Below are 24728 nucleotides of genomic sequence, written 5' to 3'. Positions count from 1 at the left end.
CTCTGGGGGCATCTATACCCTTGAAAACTAATCTGTCAGACTTGCTCTGATATAATAATCACTTAGAGCGTAGAATTAAGTGGGAACTTACGACCCAGAATATACGAAACCCTCAGGGAATAAAGAATTTAAGATGGCTGAGATTTCTAGATGGCTGCCGATTTTAATTTTAACCCCTTTGGATGGAAATATGTCTACCATGTATTACTCTACCTTCTTTAACACAATATAGTTAACATATAAGTAAATCTTTCATGATGACTCCAGGACATCACAGTATGACCACCATTTTTATTCAGCTGAAGTATAGCAATGTCTTCAGGTGCTATAAAGGCATACAAGTACAGTGATCCTTATGTTAAAGACTTACATAGCATTGCTTTGAGGCCTTATGTATACTTTATACTTCATAGGTTTCCTTTCTTTTCTTGCTCTTGGGTGTACTTGTCTCTCGCAACATACCCCTTCGCTAACTAGCTATTCTTATTCTGCTATGGGTTGAGAAATCAAATAACCAAACATCAAAGAATAATATTTCAAAAGGTTCTTGGTAAGAATCTAAGGGATTCTCCAGGGAGGAGTGAAAAGGATTTTAGTGCTTGGCTTCTCTGACATTTATTTTATATGCCTAGATGTCCTTTTTATTTTCTTCCTGGTTTTTGGCCATATTTCAGAGACAAGGTTCCCTGATAAGAGTTCTGGTGGGTGAAGTGTCAGAGAATTAAAAACATCTGGCTAGTAAATAAATTAATTTCATTTTGAAAGATGAAAATTGTAAATAAAATAGGAAATCAGCAGAATGAATGACAGAACGGACAAGTGTCACAGGGTTTTAAAGTAAACATTTAAAAATGATCAGTTCATTAATGTATTTGTTATAAGTAATATCATAAAATTGAAGAACATGGGACTGAGAAAAAATACTGACCCTCTACAACAATGACAGCTCTTAAGAGTCATTCTATGCATAATTGAGCCTCAAGTATTCCTCTTATCAGCACATTTTTGAATAAAACTCTTTAGCTATTAAAACTCTTTAGTGTTTTTGTCCTGTGATCAAATATAAAGTCTTTATTTAGTTTGGATAGTTTTAGGGGAAATTGGTTGGTTAAAAAATATAAGATTGGATATCCCTTTTCCTTATTTTAAAGATAATGATATCCAAAGAAAATGGTGTCAGACCTTTGAAACTAAAAATATTTCCAAAAATAAAAAGGCTCTTGTAGAGCCAAAAGATGTAGTCCAAGGATTGGATTGAGAATTGATATTCAGAATCAAGATATTGAGAAGCAGCACTTATTTGGGAAGAGAGATTGTTTCAGAAGAGTTGATATTTGATCTGGGCCGTGGAGAAGATTTGAAACATCAAAGCAATATTGGTAATGATAGGTAAGAAGGAAGAAATCTTAAGTATCTGTAAAGAGAAAACACCTACATGACTGAGAGAACAGATGCCAAAATATAATCGTGTGTTAAGAAAAACTTTAGTAACTCTTCCTCTTTCTAATTGCTACTATTATTACCTTTAACAATATAGACCTTACCATGTCATTCTCAGTAATGACTGTGCCACCCCCATAAAAACCTTAGTGGTTCCTTACAACCCATCCAAACTTACCAGTTTCTAATTTCTGATATTAATTAGAAACTGACTTCACAATTTGCCTCCCATCTACCAATATAGTCTAATTTTCTGTTATTTCTGTTCACACACAAAGTGCAGCCTGGCTATAAGCAGCTTATCCATCAACCCTCTACCATACTGTATACTTTGCCATCTCTGTTCTTAGAATGCCTCTCCACAGGTTGGACTGGCAAAATCCTATGCAACTTGATGAAAATAAGGTCCAGATAAAAAGGGACTACTATAAAGTCTTTTCCTCACCCTTCTACAACCCAATCAGAAGACTGTACTTCACATTTAGGCAGACCTCTAGTATAGCACCTGTGTGTGTAATCAACTTGTAATGTCTCCTTTTACTTCATAGTGTCAAACATGCTAAGAGTTAGAGTTTGAATATCTGATGGCTTGAACAATAAATGTTCAGTTTAGAAGGTTAGCAATCCTAGCATGCTTATAAAACCAGTTCCTCCAAGACTGACTGGCTAATTTATCAGGGTAGTTTCTGACATATCTCAGGATAGTTTTTGATGTAGAAATGTTTGGGTTTTCCACGGTATGATGCCTGTAGAAAGGGCATGATCAGTTTACTATTTTGGGGAAAAACCATCTATTTCTTTATGAAACAGAGAAAACCAAAAATGTTGCAACTTTTTTAAGGACCTTCATAAGATGGTGAAAACACTGCTCCATAATTCAGGATGTCTCATTTAATCACAATTTTGCCTCCAACTAACTTTATAATTTTTAACTCACATGGCTTCAGTAACTTTACAGACAAAATATGGAGTGAACAAATAATACAAGGTACTTTCTGAAACTAAAATTCTAGTCTGTAATCAAGTATCTAGGCAGCATTTTGATTTTTAAAAAGCCAGTTAAGCACATTCATTTTAACTGGTTGTCAGCAAAATGTGGAAAATCATCCTAAAGCTTGTCTTAGGTTCTCATTAAGATCCAAACCTTCACCTTCATTAAGGATGTTATTCATTTTTAATTTTTTGTAAAAGCAACATCCATATTCTAATATTAACTAGAGAGACACTATTCTAAAAATTCGGTATTCCAGGGGCGGCCGGTTAGCTCCGTTTGTTAGGATGCAGTGCTCTTAACAACAAGGTTGCCGTTTCGATCCCACACATGGCTCTGTGAGCTGCGCCTGCCACGACTAGACTGAAACTACGTGACTTGGGGCTGATGGGTCCTGGAAAAACACACTTAAAATTTTAAAAATTAAAAATTAAAAAAAAGAGAAAAAAAATTCGGTATTCCATTAAAAGGGCTGGGGGGAGTAAGTGACTTCAAAGAAATATTTTGCTACTGGTTATAATTAAAGACATCTCCAGGCCTTCTCACATTCATTTAATCTTGTAAAATAAAGAAACACTGAAAAGTCATTGGGGCAATAATTGTAAGAGCAACATTATTAGGTACTTAAGATTTTTTTCAAAACAGCCCAGGGCTTTATAAAACCCAGTATTGAAGGAGAAGATAACATGAATTTTGTTTACATCTGAGGGTGGCTGGTCTTTCGTCTATCGATTTATAAAAACATCAGGACTGGATTGGTATGAGAGAATGAGAAAAGCAAAGCACTTTATTGACCAAATACATGCTGAGAAATGTTTGACTTCACATATATATGATAGGAACAGTTAGAAACTGCCTGTAGTTTTTGCTGCCTACAGAGGAAGGTGGGAAGTAGTGCCAAAAAAGTCATGAACGTGTGTAGAACATTTCTTAGTTCCTTTTTTTTTGATAATAATAGCTAACAGGGTTGTTGTTATAGCTACTATTATAATAACTAAGTGTTTACCAGCTACCTAGCACAGCTCTGAGCACTTTACATGTACTAATACATTGAAGCCTTTTAATAGTCATACAAGGGAAGTTTTATTACCCATACTTTACAGGAGGAAACCGAGGCATAGAGTGGCTAAGTAATGTTTACCAGGAATTCTGATTTCAGAGACCATTTCTTAACTATGCTACACTAACTTCTATGTATGGGGTTTAGAAATCAATATATATTTTAATGAAATACATTAAAATATCATAATCCTTTATCTGACCACAGCAAAAGTCACTGACGATAGGTTTTAACTCTTTTGTTTATATGAAAAAAGAATTCACATAGTATAATACCTGAAACATATCAGTGTTGCTGTCATGAGTATATTCAACCACCACTGTTTGGGCCCGAGATAAAGTATATGATATGCTATGCTGGTCCTTGTTACTTATTGCCTAAGAAAGAAAAAATTAATAGCAAAAATTAGCTGGCAGGTCAATCAAATCAGATTTACAAAAGAAAGGTAATCTATCACATATATGACATATCCCCCCCCTGAAATTTTGGTTAGAGATTAGTAAATTGCATAATTTCAGCTGTGACAGTAGTTTCTCAGGTTGAGTGGGGTGCAGAAGAATACTTTGAAGTAGTTATATAGAGTAAGAACATAATTTCACTGTATAAAAACACTATAAAATCTGAGTCTCCCTTGTAAGTATTTTAAATTACAAAGTAATCAAAACCAAATCCTATGTGTAAACTGAAAATAGTACTCAGTACTGCTGCTGGGGGGAAATACAAAATCTTGCAAGAAGAATCTTATTTTTAAAGTAACTCAAAGAGTCATAAAGTTAACCAATAAGCAGAGTTAACTGGTTTTCCTATCCATTCTGTGACTCTATAGATGACAGATATTTGCCATATGCTGGGCTAGATACAGAAAAATTCATAGAATGATTAAACGTTACCAAAGGAAATGGATATAATGCTTACGACTGTACTTCTGACTTATCCCAAACTAAAAACATTGCTGAAAAGAACTTTTCAGTTTTGTTTTCAGGTGTTTTCTATGTATATGAGTTGAAGATATTATCTAAGGGGGGAAAACCCAAACAAAGGAAGTGGAAACAGACTACGTAAAAGGAAAACAGATATAAAAACATAAAAGAATGACTATACACAGAAAGGCTAAATGAAAAAAATGTTTCTTAATTGGAGCTTTGGCATTATAAAAGTTTACTTGGTTTCAATTTGTAGCTAATCTGAAATAGATAAAGCCTTAAAATAACAGTTTTAAGATTAAATAAGATCGTGAATTTTTCATATACTTTACAAAGAGAAAAAAAATACCTGGGAACAAACTACTCAGCTTTATCAAAATCTCATAATGCCATGTTTGCTTCTGATTTTTTTTAAAAAAATTAAACTCTACAGATACAATTGAGGTGGCTTACATGTCCCTCCCAGTTCCTTTTCTTCATAGAGGTATCCAACCTCAAGAATGCAGTGTAACATCAAAAGAACAAGACAAACAAATGAGAAATAAAAACTCATAGACACAGACAATAGTTTAGTGGTTACCAGAGGGTAAGGGGGTTAGTGGGTGGGAGATGAGGGTAAGGGGGATCAAATATGTGGTGATGGAAGGAGAACTGACTCTGGGTGGTGAACACACAATGGGATTTATAGATGATGTAATACAGAATTTACACCTGAAATTATGTAATTTCATTAACAATTGTCACCCCAATAAATTAAAAAAAAAAAAAAGAATGCAGTGTAGATCATTCCTCTGCATGTTGTTTTTTACTACACATATATGTATTCACAAGCATTATATAATTGTTTTACAGGTTTTAAAACCTATAATTACTTTAACGCAGCATTAAGCAACTGACTTTTTAATCAAATAATTGCTCAGTATTTTGGAAGTTAATTCTTAATGACTGAAGAGATTTAAAAACACAGGTTTTTGTATACTTTGAGATTGTAATTCCTGTTTTAAGCAATTAAACTTAAGTTGAGAATAAGAACTGTGTCAAGTTAAGTTCTCACTGTACTGGAAGGCGGGGTTTAACCATTCATCCCAGATGACTGCCAAACTAAACAGTTTTCTTTGTGACCTTGTACTACATTCCCCTATAATTGAAAGAGGAAAGAGTCAATCTTTGATCCCTCAGTTTCTCATTGTCCAGTAAAGATGAGAAGGGACTAACAATGAAAACATTAGGAGTGTGACAGTAAAAATGTAAAGAATAGAATACAACAAGATATTGCAGAGGTAGGGATTAGAAACATTTTCTCAATAATGATTCTCAACCAGAGGTTATATTAGCTGCATAAGGGGCATTTGGAAATACGTCGGTGCATTTTTTGGCTGTCACAACAATTTGAGGGTTTAACTGGCATTTAGTGGGTGGGGACCAAGAATATTAAATGTCCTACAATATGTGGGACAGTTCTGCACAAAGAAGTACACACCCAAAAAGTCCTGCACACCCAAAATGCCAAAGCACTTCCGGGGGAAATATTGGAAAGAAGATCCTCAGATTGGATCAATAAGTTGTTCATTGCGACCACCTGCTTAGCACATCCTTTCTCAGCAAAGAGCAAAAAGAATCACCTAAAAGAAACTGTCCATTTTCTACGTTCACTGGCTGTCACATAGTGATAGAAGAGGCCTAGTCAAGATGTAAAGACTCTGTTTTAGACACCACGCTGGATATGAAACAAAGCCACAAATCCAATTAACTTCAAGGACTGGAGCTGTGACCTACAACAAGGCATCATATCCCGATTTCTCTGTCTCTCGTTTATTTAACTTACAGAGATACAGATAGTATAATACTAATGTACATTCTGGAGCTGCTTAGCTAAACATGTCTGTATTTCCAGAAGTCAAGGAACTCTTTGTAAATTTTATTCACTCATCACAGTATAAGATTCAGTCTGTGTTACACAATTGGAAGTAGAGGAATTCACAGGAAATGTGAATATCTGAAATCCCGCCTAATTGTTTGTCACTCTAGGAACTAAAGTCCAAGGGCCCTGAAACGGTAGCCCAGGTTCTGAAGATTTTGATAGGAAAAGGAGAAGGTGCTAAAAGCATTAAATAGGTAAGAAGATCAAGATATAGTTGCGTATTTATTTTCATAGCTGTGATTCAATTTAATAATTATTGAGGTCTATTTTGTTTAAGGCACTATGCTAAAAGCTATGAGGGTCTAAAACAAAAAAATAAATAAAAACAAGAGCAACCACAGAATCTTTGATAAAGACCCTTAGTTAAAAGAATGACCTCATCCAAGCATGTTTCTAGTACCTGAATACACTTCTACACTACATTCCTAGCCCAGCCTCGGTGAGGGCCCTCTAGTAACAGCAGGAACGCCCCACCTCTCAGGGCAGACAGGTGCACAGTTCTAGTACTAGATAAAGTCTCGGCCTCACCCCTACCTTCTTAATAAGAAAAGGGAATGTCTCCTTATAATTTCCACCCAAAAAAGATCCTATGCCCCTCCACATGGCAGACCTTCAAATATCATGTCTCCAAAGTATGTTCTCCTATCCAAACAAAGAAAACTTCTGGTATAGAATGGGAAGGGAATGCTAAAGACTATAAACATGCACAAGTCTTTCAATCTCTCCAGGTTAATTTACAGTTTTGTTTTGTGTTTTTACCTTTGCAGCCTGAGGAGTACAAGCAATATGCACAGTACTGGGCTTCACCCCATTTGCCTTGGGTCTTTTAAACAAAGCAAACCTACTTTTCCTCCTTCCTCTGTCGCCGTTTGGGAGAGACCCATTATACCTGTTGGGGGAAAAAAGTTTAGGTGATATTTTGTAAGCAGCACACAATTCTAACATGTTTTACTTTGCCTTGCAGGATCAATCCCCAATTAATTATCTATTAGAACGTTATAAGTATCTCAAATTCCTTTTAGCAATTGCTGATCCCCAGCTGCCCAAGTACGAAACAAAATGAAATTCTTTCTGGCCACATTCCATGTCACAGAGAAGCAGCTTTTGGATTATACATACAAATCTAGATTTTGGATCCAGGTGTTTGTCATACTTCTTTTCATTCTTTACTTTGAGTTACCTGTATTCTTCTTCCCTCTTTTACTAAAGATAATCAAGAGCTGATTGGTGGCATATCTAACTCCTTATGACTCATTCTATTTTTTTCTAAAGGTGAATCTTTGAATGTGCTAATCTAACCTTTAAAAGTGCAGTATGAATTGTTTAAAATACAATCCCTTTTAATTGTGAACCAAACCCTTAAAATAGCTGAACTTTTGAAATAAGGAATTTTTAAGACTTGTTTGTTAAGCCTCAGTTACTTGAATGTACACATACACATTCACATGACGTTGGTAAAACCTGTCCAACTGAGATGCTTGCTAAGCAGCAGTTAAACATACTTTTTTGTTTTAGATGTTATGACCATTTCTCAATGATAACGTGTGCACCCACGTGCATCCTGAAAGTAAACAAGTAAGCAAGGACTTAATTAATAGGAAAAAAGTTCAAAACAGAACTTTTGGGTGTTTACTATGTAGCAGGCACTTGGGTTCTATCTCATACATCACCTCACTTAATCCAGCCTCATAAAACCTCTGCACTGTTGGCATCACTCTCCACTTCTACAGGTTAGGAATTAAACGACTCCTCAGAGGAACGAAATTCCTCAGATACTCAGGAATTAAGTTATTTTCTAAAGGTCACACAAGTGACACTGGCAAAACTAGAATTTGGATCCAGGGGTTTCTCGTGCTTGTTTTCATTATTTACTGCTTCATTACGGCATGAGCAGTAGCTTAATAATAATCTCTCCTAATTTACTCCCTCCCCCAATTATTGGTCAATCTGGGGTGGGGAGGGATGAGGCAGGGAACAGGGGCAATTTTGAGGTTGGAGGAGAATGTGATTGTAAAATGGCCTGTATTAGTGGCTGCCAAAGAGAGAAGGGCATTTACTCAAAGAATGCCATCTATGGAAATTACACAGACCCTTTATAGAAAGATAGTGAGCTGGGGCAAATTTTGCTAAAAGAAGGGATAGGGAAGACAAATGGAATGATTGTGTGACTTCAGACAAACACATTTTTCATTTCCTCTTTAAGAAGATCTGTCCTTTCTGGGGGTGAGGATGAGGCAAAGCTTATACAGTATTTGAACACTTACAAGTGATGGCATAAGAATGAGAATTGAAAGATTTTCTTGATTTCATAATATTACCTGGTAGCTTTACATCCTTTCTAGAAATAGCTAGGATATAAATTTTTTAAAAAGTACTTTTAACCTAGATGTAAAATCACTATGTATTATTCAATTTTATGTGTCATCAGGTGGAGAAACCTTACCCTAAGACAATGAGTTCACCATATTTTACTGGTGCTTTGGATGGATGATTTTCTTGATCAGGAGAAAACATGAGCTTGGCTGTCTTTCTCAAATCTTTGTTCACTGGTCAGGAGCCTTGGGACACCTTTTGCATTATTTCCTAGAGGGGAAAATTTTTCATTAATAATGTGAACAATTAATTTCTGTTTAAAAAAAGATGTTATTTTCTAGCAGTCCTCATGAGCACAGTATTATGCAATATTATAATACACAAAGTATGCAACATTTTCCCCAGTGACAGTTATATATTTGATATAACTAGATTAAAAATGTAAATTTGGCGACTTCCACTTCTAGGAAGATGAAGTAGACATATTTTCCCCTATTATTTCTAGTAAGTACAACTAAAAACCCTGGACATTTAACACATAAGAAGATTCTGAAAAGTAAAGAGAAGGCAGACCAGCTAGGACCTCAGGGCCCAAGGAATGACAGAGTGGTGAGTTTCCTAGGTTTTCTTTTTACCTAATACATCCCAGATTTGGAGCTGAAGAATCCAGCACCTGGAAATGCCAACTGGCAGAGATGATGATGATAATGATACCCCTAACAAAAGCTTGGTCTCTCTAGTCAAAGGAAGAAGAAAGGAGCAGCTTTTGCAAGACAAAAAACTTTTGACAATAACCACTCCACTATAGCCAAACACCACAGAAAACACTGGGGCCCCACCTCCACCCACAGCAGCAAGACCTGAGTCAGGAGACTAGACTTCCACCTCACGAGGCCATACTGAGAAGACCCAACCTCGCAACCAGGCTAGCGTCTGGGCAGGCCAACCAAGTAGGGAGCAAGGACTTCCACTCTGCTGGCTGGTGACATGCCCCTACCTCTACCTTAGCAGTGTCAGTGGAGCCCCATAGGGAGCCTGGACTTCCACCCTTACCTGGCAGCAACTACAACCTCTTTCTCTCGGGTGTCAGTGGAGGCTGAGTAGGGAACCTGGACTTCTATGTCCACCTGGCAGTAAAAAGGAAGCACCCCCTTGTTATCTTGCCAAAGTGTGTCAGGAAAAGTCAGTGAAAACAGAAGGTTAAGATAATATCCAGAGTCTCGGAACATAATATGAAAACGTCCAGGGTTTCAACAGAAAAATCATTCATCATATCAAGAACTAGAAAGATTTAAAACCATGCAAACAGATAATCGAGATGCCAAAACTGAGATAACAGGATGTCAGAATTATTTGACAAAGATTTTAAACCAGCCATGATAAAAATTCTTGAATATGCAATTACAAATATGTTTGGACAAATAAAAATAAAACAGAAAGTCTCAGCAAAGAAGAGCTCACTGGATGGGCTCAACAGCAGAATGGAAGGGGCACAGTAAAGAATCAGAACAGAGAGAAAACAGACGGGGGAAAAAGAAGGGCAGAGCCTGATGGAACTGTGGGACTACAGCTAAAGATCTAACACTGGATAACTGGAACCCAGAAAGAAAGGAGAAAGAGTGGAGCTGAAAGGGTACTCAAAGAAATAATGACTGAAAACTTACCAAATTTGGAAAGAGAACGAAAATCATAGATTCAAGAAACTGGACAAACTCCACACAGGATAAAGCTGAAGAAATCCATGCCAAGACACATCATAATTAAACTTCTGAAAACCAAGGGCAAAGAAAATATCTTGAAAACAGCCAGAAAGAAGCTATACTACCTATGGGAGAAAAGCAATTAGAATGACAGTGGATTTCTCACCAAAAACTACAGAAGCCAGAAGAAAGCTGAATTATTTTTTTCATACTTTAAGAACTGTGGACTCAGAGTTCTGTAGCCAGCAAAAATGTAGGGGAAATCAAGACATTCTCAGATGAAGGAAAATTTGGAGAATTTGTCACCAGTAGATCTACTCTAATATGAGGAGTAGAGAAAATTCTCTAAGCAGAAATGATAGAAGAACACTGAAATATCAGAAAAGAAAAAAGGACATGGTAAGTAAAAATATGGGTAAATGCAGTAAGCGTTTTTGTCTGAAGGTCAAAGCAAAAATTATAAAACACTGTCTGATGTGGTTCCAATGTATGTAAAGGAAATGTTTAAGACAATTATATACATTGCACTCCTGGGCATTTATCCCAGAGAAATGAAGACTTACGTTCACACAAAACCTGTACACAAATGTTGATAGCAGCTTTATTCAGATTACGTGGACTAGTACTCAGCAATAAAAAGGAACAAGCTACTGGTACATGAAACAACATGGATGAATCTCTAGAGAATTATGCTGAGTAAAAAAAGCTAATAACCTCAAAAGGTTACAGAAATGATTCCATTTATATAACATTCTTGAAATGACAAAATTATAGAAATGAAAAAGAGATTAGTGGTTGCCAGGAGTTAAGGAGAGGGCGGGAGTAGAAGGGAAGCAGGTGTGGCTACAAAGGGCAATAGGAAGGATTCCTGTGGTGATGGAAATGTTCTGTATCTTATCAATATCAATATGCTAGATGTAATATTTTACTATGGTTTTACAAGATATTACCATTGGCAGAAACTGGGTAAAAGGTACAGAGAATCTCTCTCTATATTATTTCTTCCTTGCATGTGAATCTACAATTATCTCCAAATAAAAAGCTTAATTAAAAAACATAAATTTGACACAAGTGTGAAAAACAAAAGACTGAGACTTCTGCTAAGTCAGAAAAATCACTGTAATAAACAATCCGCACAATATTTTCATGCCTATTTCATTAGCAGTTTAATGCGACCAGGTATTTCCTGTATCTATTTCTCTCCCTGGTCTTCCTGTTAAGCTTGTTACAAAGGTTTCACAACACTTACACTAACTCATAAAAACGTCTCCTGGTTTTATAATTCCACCAATCGGTTTCATAGGAAACCCATGAATGAAAAATGCCTACTTGTGTTTTTCTACAGAATAAAAATACAGCCTATATAGCACCACTTTTTTTAAAAGAGAAAGCAACACAGACTATGAATAAGAACAAGGAGAAAGAATAGCCAGTTTGATCCCCTTTTAGCCCTTATAATTGACATATACATTTAGACTAGCAATTCAGATAAACATACTAACTTTTATTGTTGGTAAATTAAAAAATGCTTACTACATTATTTTAAAGTAATAAAACATACTTAAGAATTGATTTAAGAAAAATTCCATTTAAATACACTATAAAATCCTCTTATCTCCCCCACATGAATTTTAATAAGAATTAAACTTAAATTTTAAATCAAAATTTAATAACATTGCTTTGTCTTGATTTAGATTCTTATTTAGAGCTACTTTCTATTTTTAGGAAGTGATGGTTTTCCATTTATAGTGGCAAGTAATTTCCTTTTTAAAAAAAGCTTATTTATTTAAAGAAGTCAATTTAAATATTAAATAGTACTAATAAGTCCATAGATATGGCAAAAATCTAAAAGTAATGTGAATGCCCATATTTGGTTGACACTAGTATATGCATAGCTAGCAAGTATTAGCCCATGTTCTAGTTCTAGCTCTCTTTGAACAAAGCAATCTGTTGCCTCATCTCTAAAAATGAAGGGACTAACGGTAGAAGACAATTTTGGAGCTAGAAATAGACCATCTGGTCCTAAAATAAGAATTTACAAGTAATGTGCATATAGCACTATAGATTTAGTCCTATAGCGTCTACAGTAAAAAAAAGAAACACTTTTTAGCTTAGCCAAGGGATTAGAGTTGGGCTGGCGTATACACACCATTCTATACTTTCTAGAGCCCTTGGCCAAATTAGCCAAGAAAAACAATATTATTTCCAATCATACTTATTCTTACTCTGCTTATGTCCCTTTAAAAGGCCTGACCTTGGGATATTTATCAGTGATATCAAAGTTTCAATCACAAGAACACACTCAAACTTGGATTCTATTTCTTTATCTAATAATCTAAAACCTACAGTAAAACATTTCACTAGTATTGGTTATTTATACATTAAATGACCCAATTTAAACAGTTTTCTAAATTTAAAATGGCATCAAATCAATTTGTATATAACTGGCATTCTTAAACTACAAATAAAATGTGCCAAGATAGGTATTTCTCTTTGAATCTGTCATTGCAGGTCTAATACACGTTGATGGGTGACTGTTGTAAAGAAGTTGTTAGAATCTTTGAGTGTTCAAAGAAAGAGTCATGCTCTTCACAATGATTTAATCTTTAACAAAAGCTTAATAGCGAGAGTGCTCTAGCACTCACTCTCTTTATATATTCTCTATATTTAAAAATCTGGGTAAGGTATAGAATTCTTCAAAATCAATTCCTGAAGTTATGCACTTGAGGAGTTGTAATGGGTTACTAATAACTCAATTATTGGCTCCATCTCTTGGTATTCAATTAAGTTAGTTGGTCAGACCACCATATAGTTAGTCCTATCCCAATGTGATCTAGCACAAACATGTAATAGTGCCACGAAGTCTACCTGAAACTGGGAAAACAATGTTAGAGAAAACCTTCCTAAGGCTGTTTTCTACATAATATTTATTACTTTGAAGCTCTATTTGATCCTTGAAAATTAAGCACATTGCTCTATCAGTAGGAACCTTCCCAAGTTAAAATGTTTTTAAAGAAGTGTATTCTGGAATAGTGTTATTGACTACGTGTGATAGGAAAACAAAAAATTAGCCATAAAAATATATTAACTTGAATTAGTCTAATTAATTTGATACATTGATGCATTTGTTGTTTAAAGGCCAATGAACTACAATTATTTTCACATTACGTAAGTCTTCCCAAATGAAAGACTTTCTATAATACGTGATTGTCAGTTTCACTTAAAGAAGGAAAATTGGGAAATTAATCCTTATCCAAACTACTTCCTCAACATAACACATTTTTTTCTTTTATTATTTGCATTGCAGTCTTTTTGCTTACTATCTACTAAAGACAAATATAAAATTCCTGCCCCCCCCCAAAACTAAAAAGCAAAACAAATAATAAGCAAGGGACAAAACAGACCTTATGTAGATGTTTACATTAGTAATCTTTCGAACACTTCTATTTTGGTGAATGAGCAGACAAAAAAGGGAAAATGTTTTAAAACATGAAAATGTTAAGATGCTTTATGGTGAAAAATATAATGTGGATTGCATATATTATCTCTGATGAAACAGATTTCCATCTACACTAGAGTTCCCCTGTGGTTGATTTCAAAAGGATGACTCAAACAGAAAGAATTGTTTTGGTATATTTGTGGTGGAGCCATTTTATAAAACCAATTTAGCTGATGATTGAAGGGAGGTAAATTTATTGCCGTGTCTTGATAAGAGTGAAAAATTAATCACCTTCTTCTTTCAATCAGCAGGATTAATAAGCAGCATTTTTCCATAAAAGCAGAGAAGGCATAGGAGAAACAATGGTGTCAAGCAGTAGGAATATGAGGTTATTATTGTCAATGTCTTTTAGCTTTCTCAATACAGCAGTGAAAGAAGTGAAGCCCATGTTCCCTCCTACGATACAGGGCACCCCCTGGGAAACTCCTAGCCTCCCCCTTAGGGTAGCCAATGATATGCTGATATTCTAATCTCCTATAAAAATAACTCATTTTCATCCTGATAGGAAAAAATTAACATCTTTCCCAGGGACAGTATTTGTTCCTCTAAACTAGGGTTTCTCAGCCTTGGCACTCTGAACATTTTGACATTGTGGGGAGCTGGCCTGTGATTATCGGAAGTTCAGCAGCACCCCTGGCCTTTACACTCCCTAGATGCCAGTCGCATCACTAATTGTGATGATCAAAAATGTCTTCCCTTCCCGCCCCTCACTCTATGAGAACCACTGCTCTAAATCTCAAATTGGGAATGACTATTTGTTTTTTGGAGGGGAATTTGCCCTATTTTTGGCATCGTGCTTGGCACATAATAAGGTATTTAATAAATGTTTGCTTACTAACATCATCATGCTGATGTCTTAAAGGGTTATTACTTAAGCCTTGCGTGCGTGAAGGCAATGGCTTTAAAGGTAACTGGTTTCAATATTTTATTAGGACTGATAAGAGGGACTGGGAGTGAGATTGGGAGAACTATCACCGTACCTAGATGGTGATTATTAATATTTCTACGCATTTAAAATATTTAAATATTGAAATAACCTCTCTCAAGTGGTTGAAGGAAAGGGACTAGACCTAGGGTGGCCACAGCAGCAGCTGTAAGGCCAGTGCTGGGTGGCCTCGCGTTTAGAGAAAGGCTAATCTGTGGAGGCCAGATAAAGAAGTATCTTCTTGACCTAGGCGACCCATACCTAGCAAAACTAAAAGCAGGCTTTGGAAAGCATAGGGGAATCCTTTTAAAGGAAAAGGGGTGTCAATCTGAATCAACGTTGGATTAAGGTCTATTGTGCACTTGCACAGAATGTTAATTAGCAAAGTGCTTACACATGAGATTCTTTGATTTGACCCTCACAATAGCCCTGTGAATTAGGCAGGAAAGTCTCATTAGCTCCATTTTCCAGATAAGGGAACTGAGTATGTCAGTCAGAAAGGTCAGTGGCTGGTTCAAGGCCAAACAGGTAAGATCTGGCAGAGCTTGAACCCATATATTAATTCAAAATACATTAACTCATTTAATTTCTATCACAACTACTCATATATCAAGTATAATCATTTATTCCCATTTTATAAATGGGGAGACTCAAGTTCCTGGAAGTTAAGTAGTCTGGGTTTTCAGATACCACTAATCACAACCCAGACAAGATTTGGTGGGGCTGCTTCCTAAATAAGAATAAGAGACCCTATTATGGGACCATTTAGGAAAGAGACTAGAAATAGAAAGTACACCAGTGTAAAATAAACCCTAAATAAGTTACACTCCAGCATAGACTAGTAACAACTATGCAACTATGACTAGTACTTTTTGAGATTTGAACCTTTGTCACTTCCTCAATGCTCACTGTATTTGTCAACACTGTTTCCTGGTGGTTACCAACAATAAAAACTTCAGTAAATGAAGTGTACTTTGCATGTGTGTTTTAAAAATGGGAAAGGGAGAAAGGAAACCAAGCAGAAAAGCAGGGTATTACACTAAGGCAAATTCCCGGTACCATCAGGAAGAAAACCCTATTAGAAATGAGTCCCGACAAACCTAGGGACAGAAGGTTTCATATATTCCCTGAAAAGTGACAGCTTAAGGAAACATTGCAGGGCAGTATTCCTGATTGGGGAAGGGGGTTTAAGTACAACCGCACCACCCTACCCCCAAATGATCAGTAATTCCCCACATCTAGAAAATATATTTTAAAAGAGACAACTAAGGACTAAAACATTTTCACTGTCCTTACCCACGCTTAGATTAGATTACCAAAGTTCCTAAAATGATAGCATGCTTCTCAGAAAGCAGGACTAGAAATTCCTCTAGGTTTAACCATTAAAGTCCCGAACAAAATTCTACAGAAAGCAACAGACTCGGTGAGATTAGATAGTTATTTGGAACAAAAACATTGGATAAAAGTGTATTCATGTGAAACGCTATCATTTTTCTAAAGTCAGCATTCAACACTGGCATTCCATTCATGCTTATGCTACCCCTTTTTCATAGTGGTTAACACTTACTGGGTTCTGCCTCTGGGCTGAGCACTGTTCTATGCACTACACATGTATTAACTAACTGATTTATTCCCCAGAACAACTTTATGAAATAGGAGCCATTATTACCCTCATTTTATAGATAAGAAAATTAAGGTTTACAACCTAAATTCTAGCTAACACTCTGAAACTGCTGAAAGTACATGAGGGTGGGGGCTAGCGAGGAGAGAACTACATTGGGAAACTAAATTAAACAACAACAAAAAAAACCCCACCTCTTTTCCTACTCCAAAGTATTAAAGAGCAAGAGTTTACATAAGTGATATTGCCTTAACATGCGAATAAACTTCTATAATATTAACCATTTAAATTTTCTGAGTAATTCAAATCAATTTTTTAAAGCTGAGTTTAAAAGTTCCTCGGATAAAATTTAAACTTGGAATAAAACGAATAGAATGGATTTTCCCCCAACCACTTTAAATCTGTACCAACCTATGAAATAAAAAAAAAATGGAACACCGAGTCCATGGTCATCTTTTTATATTCCAGGAATAATCCATATTAATCTTATGTAGATTATGAGCCCTGCCAAAAAAAGTATTGTTTAATGACTATTTTGGGCAATTAAATTATTCCCTGAAATAGAATAATCTGGGTTTTCTCCATCCCTTATAAAACACTGACCAAGTTACATGCATTAAAAAAGAAAGAAAAAGCATTAATAGCCTCAAAGTATCTCCCCCAAGATATTAATTATAGAGGGGCCAACAGGAACTTCATAGTGGAAGAAACCTGGCAGACCCCATCTTCACCACTGATCAAGGTTAACATTATCTGTAATGAGATATTTCAATATCATGTATCCTCTGATTATGATACACTGAGGACACATCACTTCTGTGGTATGTTGCCAAAAAAAGCATAACCCCGATCTAATCACGAGAAAACATCAGACCAACCCCAAATGCTAAATGTTCTACAAATAACTATTAGTACTCATTAAAGGTGCCATGGTTATGAAAGACTGAAAAACTCCCAGATTGGAGATTAAGGAGATGCAACCATATGGGATCATGAACTGCATCCTGGAACAGAAAAAGGACATTAGCAGAACTGGTTAAATTTGAATATGGTCTAGAGTTTAGCTAATCGTAATATACCAGTGTTAATTTCCTAGTGTTGATAAATATACTCTGGTTACGTAGATTGTTAAACTTTAGAGTAAGCTAAATAAAGGGTATATATAAACTCACTGCATTTCCCCCCATATTTTCTGTAAGGCTGAAGTTATTTCAAAATAAAAAGTAAAAAATAAAAATAGAAAACAAAATAGCCCTTTACATTTAATAAAAGGCATTAAAATAGGAATTTGAGATTCAAAGTTTGCCTCCTTTCAGACCTGTCACCACCTAAAGGTGCACGATTTCCAAGTTGCGCTGGTCCTGTCAAGTCACAGTGCCTGCCAGGTCTTGTGTCCCTTCTCTGATGTGAAACCGCCCCATCCACAGCCCCTTTGGTTAGGCAAGTTGTTACTACACAAGTGTGGCCACTCTGGATTGAGCAATACCTTACCAAAGTGATTCATCCACACATTGACCGGAATTTGACAGAATCATGTTTCACAGATTTTTCTCAAAAAATAAGCGAAGTTTTGATATATAAGGGCATTTTTACTAGTGAATGCTCTGGGTGGTTTTATCAGAAAACATTTTGTATATGCAATTATATCAGTTTCTGAATTAATGCTGTACATTGAAATCTTTAACAGTATTTGAATGTGTTTGGGTTCTGCCTACCTCATCACATGAATCCTGGTCTTGGAGGAATAGACAGGGGTGCTGGGAGGAAGAAGAGTGAGGAAGCAGCAGTCCTGGGTAATTTTGACACATTTCACTTAAAAAATCTTGAAAAGCCAGTAAGTCAAATACTTTCCTGAGTTATTCACTAATTATTACACTGTGATAGTGTTTTATTCAAAGTAGAGAGACACTTACAGAGGACGAAGTAAGCTATGACTGTACCTAAAGTCAACCCGGAGAACTTTGGCCATTGAGGGCTATATTCAGGCTCCTTTGTGAATTATAAATCTATAAAACCAGCGCTGTAGGCACATGATTTTCTCATCCTATAAAATGGTGACAATATTTCCCACATTTCATAGGATCTGTCACAGGACCCAATTGTAACAACAAAGCTGCACTAAAATTTGGATTTTGGGCCATCTGCTTAGTTCACTCACTAAATACACAAGTCATAGATTTTTGGGTCTCTTGAAATTACCCAAATTGTGAAAGTTAAGCCAGTGGTTTTCAAGGAACTACTAATGTAAAAAAAAAAAAAAAAAAAAAAAAAAACTCAAGTATTTGTTAAATACCTAATATGTATTTAGTTAGGCATATAGAGTAGGTCTTAATAATAATTTATAGTAATGCTGCCCCATCACTTAAGATTTTATTTTCTCAGAGATTCATCTTTATTTCTCAATCTCTAAACAAATGTTTATTATCGCTTCTTTGTAGGTGACTTTGATACCATGTAGAAACTTCTAGTTTTCTACTGCTCTTAATGTTTAACAGGCCTAGATATACAATCAAAGGCCTCAATAATCATTGCAATTAGTTTCAAGGTTTAATGCTCTATAAACGTTTGATTCTCAATAGGGGAAAAAACAGTACATTTAAATCAAATAAGATTTAGTATATGTATTATTCCCTGCTCTTATAGGAATGTTACCTTTAAATCTTTTATAGTTTCACAATTCCATTATAAACTCTATTTAAAAGGTATGGGGAAAATGTAGTTTAAAATTCAAATCACAAATGAATCTCCAATACAGTTTCTAACAGTAAAGTCAGCTATGGGCAGAGAGAAATCATTAAAAGATGACAACTACTACTAATCTCACCAATGAATAAAAGTTTCATCTTATGAAAGTTTGAGTTTTCTCCTTGGTTCATGAAAAGTTCTCAAAAGTAGCAGCTAATCTTTCTTTGACCAAATCGTAATGTTTTCCCCATAAATTTTTATAGCAGTAATTTACAGACATTGTGTGTGGGATGCTAAGAACATCTATTTTTTAGCAAAGCGAATATTTTAAATTACTCAGAATGGAATTCCTATTTAACTCTTTTCATAAGGAAAATGGTGCTGGTCTAGTTCTATAAATTTCCTCTCTCTCCATTCTGATTATTGTTATATTTTCACATTACAGATATGCCAATTAGGTAAATTATGATGATTAATTTAAGCTTAAATTATTATGATCGTAATTTGCAACTTTTGTCACTGACTTAACTTTCATTTTATACATATAGAAGAGAGTCAATACTTGTCCCTCATAAATAGATTAGAAAATGATAAAAAATAAAAAACATACATTACTGGGCAACATGTCAGTACTCTAGAAAGCAGATTGTTTTTCATGAATTTCATACAGAAAGAAAAAAAACTCAATTATACCTTTTCTTTTGATGAAAATAAAATGACTCAGAAAAAAACCCTGCTGGGAACTTATTATTGTTTTTTTTTTTTTTTTACCAGAAAGAGCACCTCCCTCCCCATCAATCAACAGATCTAAAATTATTAAATCTCTTCCCACCGTATCAGAGGAAGAACAACAAAATATTCAGGTAGAAACATTAATTAAAATCCTTATAAGGCAAGACTCTCAATATTTTTAAAAAAAGTGTTTCTAATTTTGCCCTGCCTTGCAAAAATGTTTAAACAGTAAATTACAGTTATCTCAAAGGCCTAGATCTCTTTGAGAGGACCTCAGAAGATTTATGGTAAAAAAAATCTAGAGTCTGAAGAAACTATCAACAGTTAACCAAAATACAAGGACACCACCATCATTCTGGCTACCATACAATTTCCTTCAGAGAGCAATATAATTCTCAAAAGGAAACAATGGACAACGTTAAGTTCTAAAGCATGTAAAAAACTATGAAGACTGTAGCTTGCATTAAAAAAATATTACAAATGAAGAGTTTTCAGTTTTCTGTCAACAGGCAATAAACACCCATAGTTATTTTTCTTTTGCTTTCTTTAAGACTAATGGAAGATGAGAGTAACAGTAAAAGCCTCCCTAAAAACACAAAAGCCTTGGAGCTTGAGATTTATTCAACCTTTTCCCTAGAATGAAGGAAAGACAATTCATACGTAATACACTTCTAAAGCTAAATGTGAAAGTGAGACAATTAAATATAAATAATCTAATATGATTCAAATCATTCCTTTTACAAACTTACCTTTAACTGGAAGCACTATGTGACACTTAAAATTAAGCCACAGAACCTCTGTATTCCATCGCTATCACCACAAGCTACACTAACAACCTTCTCACCAGAGGATAAAATCCAGTTAGTATTAAAGCATCTCCCAATTACACTTGGAATCACACACTGAATAAGCTGTCTGCTCAGTGTTCTTTCACTTAAGCACCTCGTGTGTGGGTGAGCCTGTGTTAACGCAAAATAGGTAAACACTATATAATTCTAGATTCTATTGGCTGAAGGGAGAATTCACTTCTCTCTCACCTCCTCCTTAAGGAAGTCTGTGGCCCAAAAGGGAAGAAACGGAAGTAAGCGGGAAGCACAGAACAATTTTTAACACAGGCTTATTTTCAAGTTATAGAATGAGGTACTTCAAAAGGGAATATTCTATTTCTTAAAAGGCTGACTGAATTAACTGTATAAATGTCAGAAGTATAACAAATACTAAACTACATTCTCATGACTGTAACCTATTTTAACAGATTGAGTGGAATACTCAATCTGTTAAGGAACACTCCATTAAAAAAAACAAAAACAGACGAATCAATATAATTCATATGTGAAGAAAGAGTGCCTTTTAGCACTCTCAAATGAATCAGACTTTTTGGGTTTTGTTATAAAACACTACATTATCCCAGGCATAAGAACAGGTGAAAATTCAATCACATTTTCAATTGATCCTGTTTATTTCCAGATTTTTACTTTAAAATAAAATAAATCTGATTCATCTTGTGCTCATGAACATGGAGAAATGATAGCAGTACCCAGAGGTGAGTTGGGATTGTATAAACTTCAGCAAATAGGTACTGAAGGCACCATACTTACTGACCTGAGTTGCTCTTAGGTTATCCTACTTGTAAACTTCATTTGAGGAGTTCCTTTGCTACTCCAAATTCCCCAATACCTTCTCCTAAGAAAAGAAATGTGTTGTTTTCTTACAGTGAAAGGCTGTGCAAGAGCTATTCTATTCCTTGATACAACCAAAGGTGAAAGAAACCTGCTTTGTGCTTAATTACATTTAAGATTTTCAAAAGCATGCTAAATTAAGTCACAAGAGTAAATGCTCGCTCATACCTGTTCAATAAACTGCATATGCAAACCATAGACCGTGTTTCCCCAAAAATAAAACCTATCCCGAAAATAAGCCCCAGTTAAAATCTCAGCCAGAAGCACGCATTTAGTATGTTATGACAGTGTTCCAGAAGAAGATGACATGACTGTATTTGAATAAATGTAAATTGTTGTACATGAAAAAATAAGACATTCCCTGAAAATAAGCCCTAATGAAGCAAAAATTAATATAAGACCCAGTCTTATTTTCGGGGAAACACGGTATACCGTAGCCATTAAAACTGATACTCAACTTGAGTCTAGGGGTCGATGTTTTCTTATATAAAAATACTTTTGGTGGTCCTAAGTCTAATAATACCTCTTTACCTAGTGCCGTGGCACAAAATGAACCACCCTCTACTTTATGGCAGCAAGTTTACTTCCGTTGTTTTCTGGCATTCCACAACTGTTTCACATCCCCTGAAGCTGTTCTTCAGTAAATCTGCACAATATTTCTTTTGCTTGTTCTACTAGCAGCAGGCCCGCTTATGTTACTGTGACATAAATCTGCTCAGGTGTCCTGTTTCTGTCCAGTGTAGACAGATACACATCCAGTCCAGGAAACATAACTATACAAATGATCTGGGCATATTCTAAGGTTGTGCTGTTGGGCGAGCCTGCCTTGTCATGTGATTCTAGGCTGATGAAATGGCTGAAGAAGCCGGACATGACAGGTCCAATACTCATACTAAATAGAATGTAGTTGTGACTGAATCTCTAAGCCACAACAAAACTTGAGAACCTGCCATTCTTTAGACCAACATATTGACTCTCTATTAATCGTGGGAATGTTATTTCTTGCTCAATTCCTAGGGCAACTGAGGTGCTCATATGCTATCGTCATGAACTACCTTAATGATTAAAAAGAGCATTAAGAGTATAAAAATTCTTTGTGTATTTCAAGCTGTGTTTATACAAAATAATCTCTCGAGAGAATATATTTTTCTTAAAGAACTCTAGGAAGACATTAAAAACAAAACCTCTGTTTTCTAAGTGAGTATGATGAACTATTTTTATAATACGACAAAGACCCATATTCACAGGGGAGAGAAGGGCTAGAATTAAATTTCTAAGCTTTTCTTTCCCGATCTGAATTCTGACCACGTTTTTTTGTAAGAACTTTCTTTTTGCTTTTCATATGTGCCTTATGTACAATAATGTCTGATTAATAATATCATGGAGGCCAGTCAAATACAAAAGCAAAACTTTAAGTAGCTTTCTGGTAGGAATCAAAGTTACCAAACTTGGGCAAATGTACCTGAATCTAAATGACCTTTCTCCTACTCTTCTTCTATATCTGGCTTTGCTTAAAAAGTCAGACAGGTGTCTTAAAACTCCTGTCTTCATCTATGATGCCTGAACATCTGGCAATTCTCTCAGTTGAGCTCAGAGACTGACGATAAACTACCAATAACCTACCAATAACCTGAAAACATTTAAAAATCATTCCAGAAAACAAACTAAACAAAACAAAGTGCACTTACCTCACAATTTCTAGGCTTTTTCAGAATTTGTTTTTCTTATGTTTTTAGTTGTAGCCTAGGTTTTGATTTCACCTTTGGACACAACTGACCTGAGAGCTTGTTTCTTCTCCAATGATCTCTGAATACTTCTAAGGATGTAATGAAGCAGTCCCTTTGCTTCTAGCCACACCCACAGCAGGTGTGCAAATTATTTCGTCCTTTAGTTCCACCTCACCGGTGACACTTAGGTCATGTTCCTCTAACCCATAAGGCAAACTCACATGGATGGCATTTGCTATTCTACAATAAGTCTTTACTGAATATCCACAGGTGCTCAGTTTTTTACTTGCCAAATCCATCTAACTCCAATCCTTTTGAGGAAAAGGTACACTGCAGCCTAAGATTTTTCAACAAGTCATAATTCTCCCTTGTTGAGGGCAGGAAGAAGAAGAAAATAAATTATTGGTTTTACTGTACCAAATAATCACATTTTAAAGCTGGAAAGAACCTTAAAGAATATCCAATTCAGTTTATTCATTTTTCCTTTCAATTCCCTCATTTTATAGATGAGAAAAATCTACATCCAGAGAGGGTAAGTTATTTGATGAAGGTCACAGGGCTAAGTAGTGGTGCCAGTTAACAGATCTTTTGACTTCTACATTAGTTTGTTTCATTAGTTTTGGAGGTGATACCACAAATGCTAAAAAACAGAGCAGCCAGCCAACAAGTAACTCAAACCTTGTATAATGTATGTATTATCACACGAGATGGCTAAATATCTACCTTTACCTCTATTCTTTATGTTGTGTTGTTATAATTTTATCCTATAAAGAGAAATCTGAAAACTAGACAAGTGAAAATGATGACAGGCATATCATAGAGATTGGTTTCTTTTGGCTCACCAGATCGGCCACGCCTCCTGAATTGGCTGCTGACACTTTCACTTTGTGGATTTTGCTAACCTAGAATCTCTTAAACAAACCAGAGAAATTTAAGTATCAAAAGTACTGCCATAGATATCCCACAGGATGGGAAAAAACATATGCAAGTCACATATCTGATACAGATATAGCTATACCTAAGTACATATACAGGGGGTGCCAAAAAAATGTATACACATTTTAAGAAAGGAAAAAACTATTAAAATTATAATACTCAATATATACCAATGACAAAAGACAAGTACAAGTCACATTTGACTTCTGCAATTACAAGAGGTGCTCGAAGGGTTACCATCAGCGTCCAGACACTTCTGATCACGGGCTACTACTGCTTGAGCAACGTTGACCAAAATGTCCACTTGTATACATTTTTTTTGGTACCCCCGGTATAAAGAATTTTTGCAATTAAAAAAAAAATAACCCAATTAAAAATTGGTAATGGATTTTAACAGACATTTCTCCAGAGAAGACATACAAATGGCCAATAACAACATGAAAAAATGCTCAACATCATTAGCTATTAGAGAAATGAAAAGCAAAACCACAATGAGATTCATAACCCCTAGGATGGCTATAATCAAAAAGACAGATAATGACAAGTAGTGGCAATGATGTAGAAAAGTTGGAATCC

The 24728-nt window shown here is 35.4% G+C and overlaps 2 protein-coding genes across 6 annotated transcripts in view; one reads left to right on the top strand and one right to left on the bottom strand.

The window, feature by feature from the left end:
* The window catches only part of LOC308506206 (uncharacterized protein), a 161540-nt gene that overhangs the window by 47029 nt on the left and 89783 nt on the right, over positions 1-24728 (top strand). The gene's annotated exons all lie outside the window — the stretch shown is intronic.
* PELI1 (pellino E3 ubiquitin protein ligase 1) overlaps positions 1-24728 on the bottom strand; it is a 51410-nt gene that overhangs the window by 3615 nt on the left and 23067 nt on the right. For 3 of the 5 annotated variants that reach the window (XM_081069336.1, XM_081069338.1, XM_081069337.1), the window contains 3 exons: positions 8779-8918; positions 7095-7224; positions 3767-3868 (listed from right to left, as the gene is read on the bottom strand). In XM_081069336.1, coding sequence (XP_080925462.1) covers positions 3767-3868; positions 7095-7224; positions 8779-8849 — 303 coding nt within the window. In that variant the 5' untranslated portion in view covers positions 8850-8918. Of the gene's footprint in view, positions 1-3766; positions 3869-7094; positions 7225-8778; positions 8919-20559; positions 20702-21412; positions 21494-24728 lie in introns of those variants that run through there. The other 2 variants (XM_081069340.1, XM_081069339.1) reach the window with 2 other exon arrangements.

The sequence above is a fragment of the Rhinolophus hipposideros genome (genome assembly GCF_964194185.1).
Source record: "Rhinolophus hipposideros genome assembly, chromosome: 12".
In the NCBI taxonomy this organism is placed as follows: domain Eukaryota; kingdom Metazoa; phylum Chordata; class Mammalia; order Chiroptera; family Rhinolophidae; genus Rhinolophus; species Rhinolophus hipposideros.
Note: the sequence above shows the minus strand (reverse complement) of the source record. Positions and strands in the feature narration are given on the sequence as shown.